This window comes from Octopus sinensis, linkage group LG4 (genome assembly GCF_006345805.1).
Source record: "Octopus sinensis linkage group LG4, ASM634580v1, whole genome shotgun sequence".
In the NCBI taxonomy this organism is placed as follows: domain Eukaryota; kingdom Metazoa; phylum Mollusca; class Cephalopoda; order Octopoda; family Octopodidae; genus Octopus; species Octopus sinensis.
The window spans coordinates 32,956,633-32,975,570 of NC_043000.1; the positions used below are offsets into that span (position 1 = coordinate 32,956,633).

Sequence of the window (18,938 nt, forward strand, 5' to 3'; positions counted from 1 at the left end):
AGTAAAACAACTTAGTTATCATTAAGCTAGTGTTAGGAACATAAATTGCGACTAAGGTTTGGTGGAAGATTTTGATCCAAAATTTATGAAAACAAGACATTTATACTCAGAGCCAGAGCCAGTTTCAGCTGGATTGGTAATGAAAGGGTTAAGGCATAGACTAGAGATGTTACAAGACATGTGCTTCCATAAGAGATTTCCACCTGACAGTTTCAAAGACTGGGAAAGAGATGAAAATGTAAGAAGACAGCCATACCAGAATTATGAAATGCTGATAGTTTGTCAAGTCTTACCATATTCTAGACAACATGGAAGAGTGTCTAAGAGGTAGACGTAGGCAACAGTGGAGGACACAGTCCAGAGGTACTGAGACTAACTAGATGTCATTAACGATACACGGATGGGATGCCAACTGCACTTTTGCCGAAGGACAAGAAGCCGAGTGGACACAATGCCAAATGGACATAAAGCCGAACAGACAAGATGCCGAAAAGACATATGAAAATTAAAATTTAATCTCATTAAATCTTAAGTGCCAAATTGGTGAATTGGTCATTAAACTGTGTAGGTAGGAATGTTTTTTTTTAATTATTGTGTCCATTCAGCATTGAGTCCATTCGACTCCTTGTCCTTTGGCAAAAGTGCATTCAGCATCCTGTCCATGAATGGTCATTAACAGTCGCTTCTGATTGTAGTGAGAGAAAATTAGGTTTTGAGGGTTATTTTTGCTTTGAAGGTCAGTTTTATTAAGCTTTAACCCATTAAACCCCAGAGTACTTAAATTTCTGAATATTATTTAAAAATTTTTACAGATTATTGAAAATAGGTTAAAATGAAAAAGTAGTTATTAAAACTCCTTTACTTCAAGTAGAAATGGAAATACTCGGTGTCCTACAAATAGGACACTGATATAACAATGTGATATAGCTCATTTAATGTTCTCATTTAGTGTCCTATTTATAGAACAGTGGGACTTAATGGATTAATATCAAAAATATTATTAAAATCCACAAACTCAAAAGGGTAAACAAGAGTTACCATTGTTCTTATTGGAATAAATGTGGAGGTGGTGGTGGTGGATCTCTGTTGTTGAACAATGAGGATTCAATTATTTGATCTACTGAGTTAGCTGCCCCTGAATTAATGCATGACTGTCTGAGTATTCCAAAGACACAAGAAGTACTCCTTAATGTAATTCTCATGGGTGGAATCAGGGTGGCACTATGTGACATAAAGCTGCACCTTTTGAAATACAGCTGCAAGCCACCCTGGTTGCTTTCTTTTATACGGTTTCCCATCTGAGTGAGGGCTGTAGAAAGAAAGATAGTTGCCTAAGACGTGATGTAGTGGATTGAACCAGGGACCTCAAGGTTACAAAGTAAGACTTCTTAACTGATTACATCCTGTTGCATTTATTGAAATATATATAAATACCCCTAAAACGGAAACAGTTTTGTCCTAAACAACTGTTCTTTAGTTTGTTCCAGTTGTTACATCAAAAGCCATACTGGAGCACTATGGAGGTGTAGTTGATAGATGGAACCATGTGTAACAGGTTGAGAAGTTTACTTTGCAATTATCAGGTCATGGGTTCAATTTTACTGACTGGCAGTGTTGGACAGTTGTGATTTTGACTACAGCCTTGGGTCGACCCAGGCTTTCTAAGTAAAACTGGCAAATGGAAACTGTGTGGAAGCCTGTCCTATGATACAGAACATAACATGATTTTAGGGGTCTCTCAAAGAAAACAACAAAAGTCTAAAGATTTTGGCAGATCAAAGCAATAACAACAACAACACTGCCATCCAATGGTGCATTGTGGTCAACAGAAACACAAGACCCTGACTAATAACTATTTGGTAAGCGTCATCCTTAACATTTGCAGAGAAAAGTCAACAAGTCATTTATGGAAATAATTGTCCTGCCAGGTTCTCTGTAAGAGTGCTGAAGGCAGCAACTTGCAAATCTCTGAAGGAAATCACTAGATGCAAGTTTCATTCCCCAAAACTTCCTCTTCCAGTTGGCCATCCTAGTTTTTTAAAAAAGATACAAATTGCTCCTAATAAATTACTATCCTATCTCACTAACCTCTTGTATCATCAAAATATTTGAGAGAGGGAGAGAGTGATGACATGAAGAATAATTGCTTTCCTAGAGGAAAACCATTTTCTACCATCACAGTTTTCATGGTGGCAACTGGGTGACATAACCACCACACCACTTTTGATGACCTTTTAAATGCCCTGAGTGAGGGCCCCAGCACCGATGTTACATCCCTTGATTTCAATAAAGCCTTTCACAGGGTTGATCACAATGTAGTGTTAAAGAAATTATCTGACAGTGGAGTCTGTGGGAAGCTGTTGCAATGGATTGAGTGTTTCCTGAAAAACAAAACCCTACACATGAATGACGGAATCCAGCCAAGAACTGCAAAAGTCATCAGTAGAGTCCCGCAGGGTACTGTGCTGGGCCCACTTTTTATTATTTATAGAAACGACATTGCAGATTTCATCAAACATAGCAGCATGAAAATCTTTGCAGTTGAGTCTAAGTTTTAGGAAGTCTTCAAAACAATGACCGAGTGAATGAAACTTGAATCAGATCTATAAGCAGTGACCCCAGTGGACATAAGAAAAACACAACTGACTGAGGGAAAATTCAAGCTCATCCACTTTGGAAAAGAGAACATCTTCAAACCATATTCAGTACCATCAGGAGACCTATTTGTACCTATTTCTTTACTACCCACAAGGGGCTAAACACAGAGAGAACAAAGAAGGACAGACAAATGGATTAAGTCGATTATATCGACCCTGAAAGGATGAAAGGCAAAGTTGACCTCAGCGGAATTTGAACTCAGAACGTATCGGCAGACGAAATACTGCAAAGCATTTTGCCCGGTATGCTAACGTTTCTGCCAGTTCGCCTTAGGAGACCCATTTGTACCATTGAATAATATCAGAGATTTAGGTGTAACTGTCAGCAAAAATTTGTACAGCACACATTAACAAAGAAGTCGATATGGCCCTCAGAATGTGCTCATAGATCCTCAGAACTCTTCAGTCTAGACATCGTGAAACCATCATGCTGGGTCTCACTTCAAATACTGCTGCCCATTGCGGTCCCTTTGCACAAAACAAAATATATTGTGGATTGAAACATTGCAGAGAGTCTTGCTTTATTCAACATCATCCTGAAGGAAATTAATGTAGAAAAAGACCCCACAACATTCAAATGGTACCTGGACAAATTCCTCTAAAAAGTACCAGACAAACCACCAACACATGTGGGTACGTCTCAGGCAGCAATAGCTCTTTGCTTGAATGGTCTACAGTGTCCCGAAGCAGAACTTAAAAGACCTCTCTAGGTACTGCTATTAAGTTAGTCATGTCCTGGGCTGATAATAGCTGAAATCAATTTAAGCTATTTAAGTGATGATAGTTGTAGAGAATTAAGTGGTAAGCTGGCAGAATCATTAACATGCTGGGTGAAGTGCTTAACGGTATTTTGCCCATCACTATGCTCTGAATTCAAATTCTGCTGAGGTCGACCTTGTCGTTCATCCTTTCAGGGTCAATAAATTAAGTACCAGTGAAACACTTGGGTTGATGTAATCGGCAAGTCCCCTCCCCCAAATTTCAGGCCTTGTGCCAATAGTAGAAAGGCTGTTTGTAGAAATTATGCATGGAATTTGTAGCAAAGTGTCTCACACAACCCAATAAAGAAATACCAAATGTTATGTGCTTAATTCAATGTTTTGTTTTGATTTTCTGTAATTCTTTCATCTAAAACAAGTCAGTTTGGTTGGAACTTCATTTGCTCTGTCCTCACAGAGTTGGAGGAAGAGATTAGACAATGGTAATGACACAAGATTTCAGTTTCTAAGATAATTTATAACTCAATAATAACAATTTCTTTGTTTAGTAAATATTGAATAAACAAAAAAGAAAACCTCGTTAAGCATATAATTAAGAAAATCATTAGAAAGAGGAGATACACGTTTCACTTATTTATTATTCAACATTTGCGGCGACAACGGTGGTGTGGTCACAAGTGTTGAAAATGGAAATCTATGTTAGAAACTCTCGTGTTTCTATTAACATAAATTTCCCCATTATTTGTTTTGTAGTAGCAGTAGTAACATCTCTATTTAAATGACAATGTTTCCTTTAATGATAAAACAGCCAGCAGCTGAAAGCCTTTCCTACCATTAACTTGGAGAAATTCTTTCTGTATTTCAGAACGCAAACTTCAACCGAAACGAAACAAAATGGATGTGAAATACACACAGGAAACTACCCAGGTTTACTACTTTAAATACATGAGAGAATATCGAGCTGTGGCCGTTCTTTGGGGGATTCTGACCATAATCTGGTGCATCCTTACTGTTGTGGCTTTTGTCCAGCCACAATGGATTGGAGATACCGAGTCTAGTCCAGGCTATGGTCATTTCGGAGTTTATGCTTATTGTTACCCAACTACAACAACATGGAGGTATGGCTGTAAAGGATCTTTCACCAATTTTGCTTCAATTCCAAATGGAGCATTCAAAGCAGTGACATTATTCGTCGGAATATCCGCTCTGCTCAGTTTGATTTGTGTGGCAACGCTTCTGCTCTTCTTTTGCTTCAAAAAGGTTATTGTGTTCAACCTCTGTGGAATCATGGAAATTATTTCAGGTAAGACAGAAGTTTCATCATCATCATTTAACGTCCGCTTTCCATGCTAGCATGGGTTGGACGATTTTGACTGAGGGCTGGTGAACCAGATGGCTGCACCAGGCACCTGGTGCATCTTAATCTGGCACCTGGTGCAGCCATCTGGTTCGCCAGCCCTCAGTCAAAATCATCCAACCCACCTAGAAATTCTGAAAACAAAAAAACTTTTATAGAATGGTAGTTCATTCTTGTGGTATTGAAGCTATGACCTTGCAAGTTAATTTCATGAGTAGGCTGTTCTGTTGATTGGATAAACTGGAACCTTCATCATCATAACTGAAGAAGTGCCAATAGTATAAACTCACACACACATTACTATTTCTATCATGTCCACATCACATTCAGTGCAATATATCTATATATATCTATATATTTCATCATCATCATCATTTGATGTCCATTTTCCATGCTGGAATGGATTAGACAGTTTGACCAAAACTGGTAAAATGGAGAGTTGCACCAAGTTCCAGTCTGATTTGGCAAGATTTCTACAGCTGGATGCCCTTCCTAATTCCAACCACTCCAAGAGTGTAATGGGTGCTTTGTACATGCCACCATACAAGTCTATGTTCAGGTTTTAGTTTTTTAATTTTATATTTTTCATAATTCTTATTAGCTTTTTACAATTATTTTGGAACAATTCCTAAATCAATATCCAACATTTTTAGACCTCCTCAGTCTCAATATCAGGAACTGAATTGCATATATTTGGTCTTTGTGTTGTTTCTAATATACTGATAGAATCTGTGCAGATGCTCTCTCCAAATATTCTTTCACCATTAATTAGCATCATACATCATCAGACATGTGTTGATTTCTTTGATAGTCAAATTTTAACCATTACAGTTTATGTTTTATGCCAGTAGCCATGCATTAAATATCTTTTGATGTGTGCAGTTGCACTAAGTTTGGAATTGTATGAGTATGGTTTCCATAATTAATCTTCTATTGATGTGCAAACTTTTATAATGCAAGTGTTCTCCTCTAGCATCTTTCTATTTAATTTTGTTTTGCGTTTTACATGTTACAAATGCATGATCCCACATGAACATGTTGTAATGTTTGATTAATCCTATTTGTGACAATATTTGTTCAAACTCGCTCCATGAGTCAGCGATAGAGGCACTTTCATGCCTGTTGAGTTTATCTTGAATTGGTAATGTTCCTTCATAGCACTACGAGCATTCAGAATTCTGGAAATTCTATTGCTTATTTTTCTGGGCCTTAAGTCCTCTGGAACAGATTAATCATAGTTTCACTGAGATCATCATTACTCTTTCTTGCCATTAGTCCTCGGATTGTTAAAATGGAACTTTCACCAATTACAATATCTGACAGGTAGAGGATGGTGAGTACTTGACAACATTTTAGGAGATAGGTGCCCAGTCTTGGTCTTCTTTTAATCAGGACTGTAGCTTTGTAAAAGAGGTTGAGCTGCAGAAAGATAAGCTTTGCAAATGGAGACTACATCCATTGCCTGTTTAGCGATTTTGTCACTCGTACTGCGCCCTCAGTAGAGGTCTGTGTATCAACAGTTATGGCACACAAAGTAGTCTGCCCAAAAGATGTTGGCAGCAGATGGACCAACTAACCAGTAGCATCAATCCCTTCTACAGCAAAACAGATGTTGGTCAGCTGAAAGCTAGGGCAAGGCATGATGATCTGCCAGTAAATTATTATAATGGAGACAATGTATGCATTTGCCAGGTCTGTCCAACCTTTCAGAAATTGTTTTTCCTCAAATCCATTTCTGGGTGTGATTGCCCCCCCCCCCATTCCATAACTTTGTACCTGTTTCTATCCACCTGGAACATCTAGTACTAAACCAGATTCCTCCCGCCTAACTTAACCAGTTGGTCGAATCAGTACTCCACAATGGTATGGACATGTCTCAACAGGAGCTGAGTTACAAGCCTCAATTTCCTTGGGTTAATTTTTGCATCCATCACCATCTTGCATTCTTTTAGAAAAGTGCTGACCATGTCAACTTCTGTGGTGTCTGATGGCATGATGGTGACATAGTCCATGATGATGCTAACAAATAAGGAAAAAGGTGTAAAGCCTTACATCGTACAACTTCTTTGAAAGTCAAAATTATTTATCAACCATCTATCTTTGACCAAATGCATTGCGTTTACGTATCTGTTGTGGTACTACCACACAACTGCAGCCACTGTTGCACAACTAACAACTGCCGCCGCCGCCACCACCACCACCACCACCACCACCACCACTACCACCACCTACTCCTTTAACAATGTTCCAATTCTAGATTTATGCCAAATTCCAATTTACCAGTGTCTTCTTCAATCTTCATTCCAGCTGTGCTGCTGTTTCTGGCGTGTATCATTTACCCAAGTGGATGGGACCTGAACACAGTTAAAGACATGTGTGGTCCCAATTCAGGTCCTTACAAACTGGGCAAATGTGGAATCCGATGGGCTTATATTCTAGCTATTCTTGGTATAATTGATGCTGCCTTACTGGCCATTTTAGCCTTTATTTTGGCCAGCAAAAGAACAAAACCTGATGACTACAGCGTGACAGGAAAAATCACAAGAGGTAAATATATATACAGGTTTCCTCTCTTTGTTTCTTTCATTATCCATTTATACTGATCTGCTCATCCACCCACTCCCCATCTTTAATCATCTCTTGAAACGGCTACATTGGTTCCTGTTCTTTTTACCCCCACCCACCCACCAATTTACTAATATAAACATTTGATTAACCTACCTTAATTTAGAATAAAAATAAGGAATTTCATCCATTAAACTCTGTACTAAATAGTTTTTTTGTTTTTTTTTAACCAACCCTCTCTCTACACAACCAGGAACTTTTAGCACTCCCTCCTTGGCCATGTTTTCCTTCTATCCATCACATTACTAAACCAATCCATGATAAAATTATCTGAAGTCTGTAAGAGACACCATTCTTTAGTCCCTTCTCTCTTAGAACCATGACATACTCTTTAATTTAATGTTAATTTAATACTCTTTAATTTTAATGTATTTTAATGTATTAATGTATTTTAATGTATTAATGTATTAATTAATTTTTATTTAATGTATTTTAATTAATTTTAATACTCTTTAATTTTAATTTTAATACTCTTTAATTTTAATTTTAATACTCTTTAATTTAATTTTAATACTCTTTAATTTAATTTTAATACTCTTTAATTTAATGTTTATTAAATATATCATCTCACTTGCGACCAGTAATTAGGGTTGATATAAAAATAGAGAAAGTTTAGTAATAGTTTTTTTGGAAATCTGATGAAATTTTGCTTCTTACAAGTTTGTTGTGTTTTTTCCTATTTTCAGCTGAGCTGTATCCTAACTACAACGACACAATGCGTTCACAGGCGACAATCATCCGACCCACCATGATGACCGTTCCTGATCTTGGAGATACATACTCAGAATATTCCCATATTTCAAATAAGAAATCCCTTATCAATTCTAGCTTCCAGTTATAAAACAAACCTTTTCTTTTTAACAATTCCTCAACTTGAGACAACGAAAATCTTACTAACAATTTTTTTATACAAGCTTCCCTTATAAATACTTTCAGAACATATTCCAAACTATTTACATTCTCAATAAGGTTTATATATTTGACTTGAGTAGTCATTTGTCTTCTTCATGTGTGTGTGTCACATGAATGCTCCAAGCTAACAATAAATGGATAGAGAAGGCCTGGTGGAGAAAGCTAGAGTGACACTCCTGTGTATATAATTGTATACTTTTCTATGTGAATGTTTAGAATTGTAATGTGTATGTGTGTACATGTATGTTGCTTTTTTATACCGAAACTAAAAGTTTGTATCACAATTTGAGTTTCATGCCCCTGCAATCTTCAGGTGAGAACACAGTGGCAAGAAACTTGAGTTGTCTGGAAAAACAACAACAAGAAAGAGCAAACCATGGAATAAAGGAGAAACAAATCATCGACTTTTAGACAAAGAATTTACTATAATTGCAGTAAAGCTGCAATGGAACATAAAACACACACACACAAAACTTTAAGTAGGAAGTAAATACTTTAATGTATATCACAATGACAATAAGAATATATAAATTACAATTAACAACTATTAAAAAAAATGCTATTTATAATTTTGCTTTTAATCTAAAATATTAATTTCTTGTTTTAGTTTTACATCCATTTTTCCATGCTAGCATGGGTTAGGGGAATTCATATTATTTGGGGCATCGTTTAACACAACCAAATGCCCTTCCTGTTACTCTTACTGGTTTTTCAAGTTAGGAATATCTTTTTGTTCTGCATGTCTTTGGGAAGCTCAGACTTGAACAATCAGTTGACAAGGAATGACAACCAATTTCACAATTTATAACTTAGCAGTTTTTTTTAATGTGAAACACAGATTGTAAACATTTATACACACACACACACACACGTTTGCATATACACACACACACACATTTGCATACACACACACACACACACAAACACATTCATCTGTACGTGTGTCTATATATGTATGTGCATATCATATATATATACCCACATAAACAGATTTTATATACTTTCCAGTACATCATATGCTAAACATAGTAAGTGAAATAAAATCATTTGTTAAAATATCCCACACAAAGACCCTAAATGTAAAACTATTGCTGAAGCAGCCCTCATATAATGCTGTGGGGACAAAAATAAGTGTCATGCAGGAGTTTGAGTGCAAATAATGGAAACGGTACCACAAATGTATGAGGTACCTTTGCCATATGATTACAACAGTGATAAATATTTGTGGAGACAAATGATGATAAAATTCACATTCTTATTCTTTTTGCCAATTATTAACAATAATAATAATAATAATAATCATCCTAAATGTTTTTCGTAAAAGGCATCAATATTAATAATTGGAAAACTTATCTTTTTAAAAGTTTACAACTGCAAATGTTTAAATCTGATTTAATTTTCTAATAAATATTTACCATTTTCTATTGTTCTTTTTATGGGTGTATTTTTTTTTTGTTTTGCAAGATACTTGATGACCTTGTTGGTGATGCCACCATGTAAAATGCATTTGTGCTGGCGCCATGTAAAAAGCACCCAGTACACTTTGTAATGTGGTTGGCATTAGGAAGGCCACCCAGATCTAGAAGGCATGATAAAACAGACAATAGAGCCTGGCATGCCCCCCTGCCCCCGCCTTGACATCTGTCAAAATGTCCAACCCATGCCAGCATGGAAAACGGAGAATAAATGACGATTTCTTCCTTTACAGTTTCGTTACACTATTATTCTCAACCATCAATGTCTAATCAGAAAATGATAGGGGCATTATCATCATCATCATCATCATCATCGTTTAACGTCTGCTTTCCATGCTGGCATGGGTTGGATGGTTTGACTGAGCCAGATGGCTGCACCAGGCTCCAATCTGATCTGGTAGAGTTTCTACGGCTGGATGCCCTTCCTAATGCCAACCACTCTGAGAGTGTAGTGGGTTCTTTTAACGTGCCACCAGCATGAGGTACTGGCATTGACCATGCTAAAAAGATGTTTTTTACGTGCTACTTGCATATCTGAACCACTTCCCAAACTTTCAGCACCTCTCCTCATCCACATACCAGCACTCTACCAGGACTACCACTGGAACCATGACTCTACCTTCAATATATATATAAATTTAAAATGAGGGTGAGAAATTAGATACTAATTTAATTAACATCGATTTCACACCAGTGGTCTAGCATAAAAAAGCTGAAGGTTCAGTAAAATAGTATATACATATATTAGAGGGAAAACCACTATGTGGACAACGTAGTGGATCTATTTCTAGCATATGGGTGTCCACATAGTGGTTTTCCCTCTAATATATATATTCAATATAAAAGCAATTAAGATTCAAGTGAGTTCCAATTAATTCACATGAATGCGGTACTTAACTTAGATGCACCAGAAATCTATATGGTATTAACCATAAAGTAATGTGGGGTGATTATAAACAAGAAAAAAGCAACAAGAATGGATTAGTTTTTCAGTACAATTGTTTCATACGAAGAACAGCTTTATTAAAAGCTGTTCTATATATATATATACATATATATATAGGGAGAGTTTACGAAAAAAACAAAAGACGAAGACAAGTGGTGTAGAAAACAAACAGGTGTATTAGTATAACGCTCAGGAATAGAAAAAGTCTTTTACGTTTCGAGCCTAAACTCTTCTACAGAAAAGGACACAGAAAAAAAAACAAGGAGAGAAAAAAATGTGTGTAGTGGCTACTGATCTATCATGGCGTCTGCCAGACAGAAGGGTCACACAGGAGAGCAAAGAAGTAGGGGAGATAAAGATATATATATATATTATATATATATATATATATATATATCTTTCGGAGTGGTTGGCATTAGGAAGGGCATCCAGCTGTAGAAACTTTGCCAGATCAGATTGGAGACCACTGCAGCCTTCTGGCTCGCCAGCCCTCAGTCAAACCGTCCAACCCATGCCAGCATGGAAAGTGGATGTTAAACGATGATGATGATATACACACACAGGTAAGCACGTGTAAAACAAGGTAGAAAAAATAGTACTTGACTACCAAAGGTAGAGTGATATTCTTTTTATTAAAGCTGCAAAATTATTACAGAACTGAAAATATGTTTGTAAATCTTCATAATCAAATAGGTGTACAGGGTATTATTGGACTCCAAAAATCCGTCCATACAGGAATGAACCCAACTGGAATCTACCCAGCATTCACTCTGTATTGAGTGAGAAAACGGTATGGACGGATTTTTGGAGTCCAATAATACCCTGTACACCTATTTGATTATGAAGATTTACAAACATACTTTCTCAGTGATACTCAATTTACCTACCATTATAAATAATACCAATTGTTCTTTCTCAAACCTTTCATAATGTGATACAAGTCTTTGGTGTAGCAATTGCATGCGGCTGAAGAGGGCTTTAAACTATCTGTTATGTCAATTATATATTGATGTAAGAATAAGTTGTTTTATAAAGCTCGAAACATGTGTACCGCAACATCCTTTGTGTTCTGTTTTTTATTTTATTTGATACATATATCCTCTCACCTCTGCTACTAGCTGGCATATACAGGTGCTTATACTTATCAATTATTCACTCTGAATTTATTGTATCTATATACATATATATATATATATATATATATATATATATATATACACATACATCTAATATAGGATAAAATTTTCGAAAAAATTTTATCAATGGCCAGCATATTAAAAAATACCTTTAAAGGTTAAATTTATAAACAGCTTATAAACAAGGGCAAAAGAAAAAATTTCCAATGCCAAATATGCCAAAAATATACTTAATCGTCAATAACCATATAATTTATCACTATAAGTACACGTCTCGAAAGCAAACCGATAGAAATTTCTAAAAAAATTCGTTATTATCAGATCGGTCCTAATTTTCTCGTCATCGGCGATAAATACGATGTACAAGTAAGTATCTCATTTATTTTCTTATCGTATTTATCACTGATGACGAGAAAATTCTAAATGAATTAACTCAGAAATTGGGACCAATCTGATAACAAATTTTTTAGAAATTTCTATTGGTTTGCTTTCGAGACGCGTGCTTATAGTGATAAATTATATGGTTATTGACGATTAAGTCTATTTTTGGCATATTTGGCATTGGAATTTTTTTCTTTTGCCCTTGTTTATAAGTTGTTTATCTATATCTTTATATATATAAAACTGAGAATGTGTCTGTCTGTATGTCTGTTTGTGTGTTTCCCTAAAACTTGAGAACTACACAACCAATTTCATTCAAATTTTACCCATGCCTTACTTAGGGTCCATGTAGTTTCATGGGCAAAAAAAAAAGTTCAACTTCTTGCCTAGGGCGAGCCCATAGCAATATCATATCTTCTCCACTATTTCAGTATTACGTGTTAAAAATGAAACAAAAGCATTTCTCTATTTTATGTCAGATATTTCACTTTAACAATAAAAATTAGAGATAATAATAACAATTGAGTTATATGTAGTAAGTAATAATTAAAACCAAACTAAAGTATAATATAATAATTAAATCGTAACATAACAAAAGTAAAAATAGCAATTGGTATAAAATTGCATCAATGACTTGAACTTGAATAAGTGGTTTCACATGAATGGGAATAAATTAAAAATAAAATTAGTGTGCAGAAATGGAATAGTCCAGATGAATAATAAAAAATTAAATTAAAGAAAAGACTTTTGTCTATAAAGTATACAATGTAGAGAAAAAAGATTTGAACACCTGGAGGAAAGCACCTTCGAAAAGTGTCTTGGTGCGACTATGAAAGATATCTAACCAGAGGCGGTAAATTCGTCACAATAGAAGCAAGGTTCAAGTCAACGGAGCGTGCAAGGGAGTACTCGACTCAAACTTACAAAGTAGAAATATTTTATTTTTACCTTTATATCTGGGACGTGGGACGTCCTGGATAAACATTAAACATGCCCCCCCTCCCCGAAGTAGAGGTAGGCTGGATTGTAGCCACACTTCTATACAAGAGGGAGGACAAGATACAATTGATCGAATTGCAAGAAATGGGCTAACAATTCCAGTCTGTTATATATTTCGAGTAAAGTGTCAATATTTATCAAATAATAAATATTATCGACACTTTCGTCTTGTTCCACTATGCTAGTCAGAACCCATCGCACAGCTTCCGCACATGTGTTCCTTGACCATTCCCCCCCACCCCCTCCTCCCCAACTAACCCTGTCCCTCTCCCTATGTTTCTATATGCCCCCGTCTTCGATAACCACCATCGCCATATATAAACTAGCGATCGCAAATCGCTAAGCCCACTCACTTTCAACTCCACTACAAATGCACAGCTCATGAACGGCTAAAAGTTAAGATTTCTTCTTTCAACCTCGCTTTCTACTACCCTCTGCACGTATAATCACTATTCTTTCAGTTTCCTTAAATTTTTCTCTCATATTTTCCTTTCAATACCCTCTATTCATATTTTCTTTCAGTTTTCAACATACCATTCATGTAATGTTTTTCGTTTAGTCTTGTCTTGTCTCCCTATTTGCTCCCGTTTCATAGCCACTCATCGTCTCCCCTAAAATTTGACTTCTCTGATACTTTCAAACCTACTTTCTTGCTTTCACGATTAACAGAATCCTCTTGCTAGTTTGGGGTTGACCCGCCCACCCACCCCCTCCACACATGCCGGAAGTTCCTATTCTTTTCATCCCTGGGTTGCTTCCCTTGAAGACTGCAAATGCTCTTTCACCATCCCTACCCCTAGTTTCGACCTAGGTAAGGTAATGATCATACAGTGCAAAATATGAATGGGTAGTGTTATGCAGGTTGAATTGAAGGCTACTGTATTACTTGCTCATGAATTCTGCCAAATGCGAGCTTTCTTTTCAGGTACATGAAGCTGCTCATGAATTCTGCCAAATGCGAGCTTTCTTTTCAGGTACATGAAGCTACTGTCCACCGACGCAGGGTCTCTAGGGCCCATACCTCCCACACCCTCAACGTTGGCACACTGAAAGGTAGGTCTGGCGAGATAGTTGAGATGCTTGAACGGAGATGTGTGGATATATGTTGCATGCAAGAAGTAAGGTGGAGAGGAGGTTCTGCTAGGTTCCTCACAGGCAAGGAACACAGGTACAAGATTTTCTGGGCAGGGAACACTGACGGGGTTGGAGGCGTGGGTATACTTATCGCTGAGAAATGGGTAGATAAAGTAATTGAGGTAATCAGAGTATGCGACAGAATACTTAAGATTAGATTAGCACTTCATCATAGTTTAGCAACCATTATATCAGCCTATGCTCCTCAGTCGGGGCTACCTGATGGACAGAAAGACCGATTCTATGACACTCTACTGCAGACTACCTCGTTGACGAACGACAGAGACCTTCTCTTTGTGGCTGGTGACTTCAATGGTCACGTTGGACGACATGCTGGGGGCTTCCATGGCGTACATGGAGGCTATGGCTCTGGTTCCCGCAACGAGGAGGGAACCAGGCTGCTGGAGTTCTGCGATGCAAATAATCTTATGATTTGCAACACTAACTTCAGGAAACCTCCCAGCCACCTAGTCACCTACCGATCGGGCCAACATACCAGCCAAATTGACTACATCCTTGCCAGGCAAAGGGAGAGATGGCTACTTATAAATGCCAAAACCTTCCCAGGCGAAGAATGTACCCCACAACATAGACTGGTAGTTAGTGACTTTAGGATCAGGAGTAGGAGGACAACCAGAAGACGACCAACATGGAGAAGAAGGATCTGGAAGCTTAAGGATCCTGTGAATGGACAGAGATTTAGAGACATGTTACTTGAAGCCTTTGACGAAGTAGAAGGTGATAGAGTATCACATGGGGTAGAGGACAACTGGACGTTTCTAAGGGACAACCTGCTGAGAGCCACCGACCAGATCTGTGGCTGGTGCAAAGTCCCCTCTCGTCCCAAGGTAACGTGGTGGTGGAACAGTGTCGTAGACAGGGCTATTAGAGAAAAGAGACAGACTTGGAAGCACTGGAAGAATGGTGGTAGCAGGGAATTGTATCAGACTGCTAAAAGGGAAGCTAGGAGACAGGTCTATCTAGCCAGAGGGGAAGCAGATAACAAAAAATTTGTCAATGTTCTGCGCCGTGAGGACCAAAGACTGGAGGTGTTTCGCGTTGCAAGACAGTGTGTGAGAGAGAATTGTGATGTGGTGGGAGAGAAGTGTGTTCGCATGGAAGATGGTTCACTTGCGCTAAACGAGGATGCAAAGAGAGAGGCTTGGAGACGCCACTATGAAAGGTTGCTGAATAAAGAAAATGAATGGGATAAAGAGAGTCTGCCGAACGTTGACCCAACAGAGGGACCAGCTATCAGGGTTGATAGTTCCTTGGTAGCTAAGGCAATTAGAAGCATGAAGACAGGGAAAGCCCCAGGCCCATCAGGTATCACTGCAGATATGCTCAAAATATCTGGTAGTGTCGGCTATAGCCTAGTCACCTGTATAGTTAATCAGGTGATATATGAAGGAGTCATACCCAATGACTGGTGTAGCAGCATAATAGTCAACTGCTACAAAGGTAAAGGTGATGCCCTAGATACAAATAATTACAGAGGTATCAAGCTGTTGGATCAGGTGATGAAGGTTACAGAGAGGGTCATAAACCAACTAATTAGAGAGAGAGTTAGTTTAGATGAGATGCAGTTTGGTTTCGTGCCAGGGAAAAGTACCACTGATGCTATATTCCTGGTAAGGCAGCTGCAGGAGAAATACCTAGCCAAAGATAAGCCCCTGTACCTGGCTTTTGTTGACATGGAGAAAGCCTTCGACAGGGTCCCCCGATCCCTCATATGGTGGTCAATGAGGAAACTAGGAATAGATGAATGGTTAGTGAGAGCTGTGCAAGCCATGTACAGGGACGCTGCTAGTAAGGTGAGGGTTGGCAATGAGTACAGTGAAGAATTCCGGGTAGAGGTAGGGGTCTACCAAGGCTCAGTCCTCAGCCCCCTCCTATTTATCATAGTCCTCCAGGCAATAACGGAGGAATTCAAGACAGGATGCCCCTGGGAGCTCCTCTATGCTGATGACCTTGCTCTAATTGCTGAGTCATTATCAGAACTGGAGAAGAAGTTTCAGGTGTGGAAGCATGGTTTAGAATCGAAGGGCCTTAGAGTCAACCTAGCTAAAACCAAAGTCGTAATAAGTAGGAAGGTAGACAAATCACAAACGCCTTCAGGTAGATGGCCCTGCTCGATCTGTAGAAAAGGTGTAGGTAGAAACTCTATAAGATGCACCAAGTGTAAGCTATGGACACATAAGAGGTGCAGCAATGTCATAGGAAGGCTAACTAGGAAGATGGTTTTTGTATGTGGCAGATGCTCGGGAGCATTAACCTCTGAAAATCTGCAGAAAACAACTTCCGTCACTTTCCAGGGGGAAAAACTAGAAGTAGTTGATAGCTTCCGTTATCTTGGTGACCAAGTCAGTAGTGGGGTGGGTGTGCTGAAAGTGTAACTGCTAGAGTAAGAATAGCCTGGGCAAAGTTTAGGGAGCTCTTACCTCTGTTGGTGCCTAAAGGCCTCTCGCTCAGAGTAAAAGGCAGACTGTATGATGCATGTGTACGAACAGCCATGCTACATGGCAGTGAAACATGGGCTGTGACTGCTGAGGACATGCGTAAGCTCGCGAGAAATGAAGCTAGTATGCTCCGTTGGATGTGTAATGTCAGTGTTCATAGTCGACAGAGTGTAAGTACCTTGAGAGAAAAGTTGGACCTAAGAGGCATCAGATGTTGTGTGCAAGAGAGACGATTGCGCTGGTATGGTCATGTGGTGAGAATGGATGAAGATAGGTGTGTGAAAAAGTGCCACACCCTGGCAGTTGAGGGGACCTGTGGAAGAGGTAGACCCAGGAAAACCTGGGTCGAGGTGGTGAAGCACGACCTTCGAACTCTAGGTCTCACCAAGGAAATGACCAGAGACCGAGACCTATGGAAGTATGCTGTGTGTGAGAAGACCCGGCAAGACCAGTGAGAACAATCAAAATCAAATCATATATCAGAAAGCAGGGGTTAAGTGACCCATCCGTTCGTGTCCGCTGTCAGCCTCGTCTGGTACCCGTGCCGGTGATACGTAAAAGCACCATTCGCTCGTGGCCATTTGCCAGCTCTGCCTGGCCCCCGTGTCGGTGGCACGTAAAAGCACCATCCATTCGTGTTCGTTGCCAGCCTCGCCTGGCCCCGTGCCGGTGACACGTAAAAGCACCATCCGTTCGTGGCCGTTTGCCAGCTCTGTCTGGCAACCGTGTCGGTGGCACGTAAAAGCACCATCCGTTCGCGTCCGTTGCCAACCTCGGCTGGCCCCCGTGCCGGTGACACGTAAAAGCACCGTCCGTTCATGGCCGTTTGCCAGCTCTTACTGGCCCCGTGTCGGTGGCACGTAGAAGCACCATCCGTTCGTGTTCGTTGTCAGCCTCGGCTGGCCCCCGTGCCGGTGACACGTAAAAGCACCGTCCGTTCGTGGCCGTTTGCCAGCTCTGTCTGGCCCTGTGTCGGTGGCACGTAAAAGCACCATCCGTTCGTGTCCGTTGCCAGCATCGCCTGGCCCCGTGCCGGTGACACGTAAAAGCACCATCCGTTCGTGTTCGTTGCCAGCCTCGGCTGGCCCCCGTGCCGGTGACACGTAAAAGCACCGTCCGTTCGTGGCCGTTTGCCAGCTCTGTCTGGCAACCGTTACGGTGGCACGTAAAAGCACCATCCGTTCGCGTCCGTTGCCAACCTCGGCTGGCCCCCGTGCCGGTGACACGTAAAAGCACCGTCCGTTCGTGGCCGTTTGCCAGCTCTTACTGGCCCCGTGTCGGTGGCACGTAAAAGCACCATCCGTTCGTGTTCGTTGTCAGCCTCGGCTGGCCCCCGTGCCGGTGACACGTAAAAGCACCGTCCGTTCGTGGCCGTTTGCCAGCTCTGTCTGGCCCCGTGTCGGTGGCACGTAAAAGCACCATCCGTTCGTGTCCGTTGCCAGCATCGCCTGGCCCCGTGCCAGTGACACGTAAAAGCACCATCCGTTCGTGGCCGTTTGCCAGCTCTGTCTGGCACCTGTGCAGGTGGCACGTAAAAAACACCCACTACACTCGCGGAGTGGTTGGCGTTAGGAAGGGCATCCAGCCGTAGAAACACTGCCAGATCTGACTGGGCCTGACGAAGCCTTCCAGCTTCACAGACCCCAGTTGACCCGTCCAACCCATGATAGCATGGAAAGCGGACGCTAAATGATGATGATGATGATGTTATCACTAGCGATATCAAGATATAACTTTGTATTTTATGTGTAGATGTATATATATAGATGTACATGTAATATGTACACATATATACATGCACTAGCACTATGACCCGGTAACGATGGGTCATAATGCTAGTATATATATATATGAAAGTGTAGCTGCTAGAAGTGCGCTGAAAGTGCAGCTGCTAGAATAAGAATAGCCTGGGCAAAGTTCAGAGAGCTCTTACCTCTGCTGGCGACAAAGGGCCTCTCGCTTAGAGTGAAAGGTAGACTGTATGATGCATGTGTACGAACAGCCATGCTACATGGCAGTGAAACATGGGCCGTGACTGCTGAGGACATGTGTAAGCTTGCAAGGAATGAAGCCAGTGTGCTTCGATGGTTGTGTAATGTCAGAGTGCATGTTCGACAGTGTAAATACCTTGAGAAAAA

At 39.8% G+C, this 18,938-nt stretch overlaps 2 protein-coding genes across 3 annotated transcripts in view; one reads left to right on the forward strand and one right to left on the reverse strand.

The window, feature by feature from the left end:
* The window catches only part of LOC115210963 (LHFPL tetraspan subfamily member 3 protein), a 12,068-nt gene extending 2,930 nt beyond the window's left edge, over positions 1-9,138 (forward strand). Inside the window, exons 2-4 of the mRNA XM_029779786.2 lie at positions 4,242-4,679; positions 7,041-7,280; positions 8,045-9,138. Of these exons, the coding sequence (XP_029635646.1) occupies positions 4,271-4,679; positions 7,041-7,280; positions 8,045-8,199 (804 nt within the window). The 5' untranslated portion in view covers positions 4,242-4,270 and the 3' untranslated portion in view covers positions 8,200-9,138. The remainder of the gene's footprint in view (positions 1-4,241; positions 4,680-7,040; positions 7,281-8,044) is intronic.
* The window catches only part of LOC115210962 (origin recognition complex subunit 5-like), an 82,385-nt gene that overhangs the window by 53,910 nt on the left and 9,537 nt on the right, over positions 1-18,938 (reverse strand). The window lies entirely within an intron of this gene.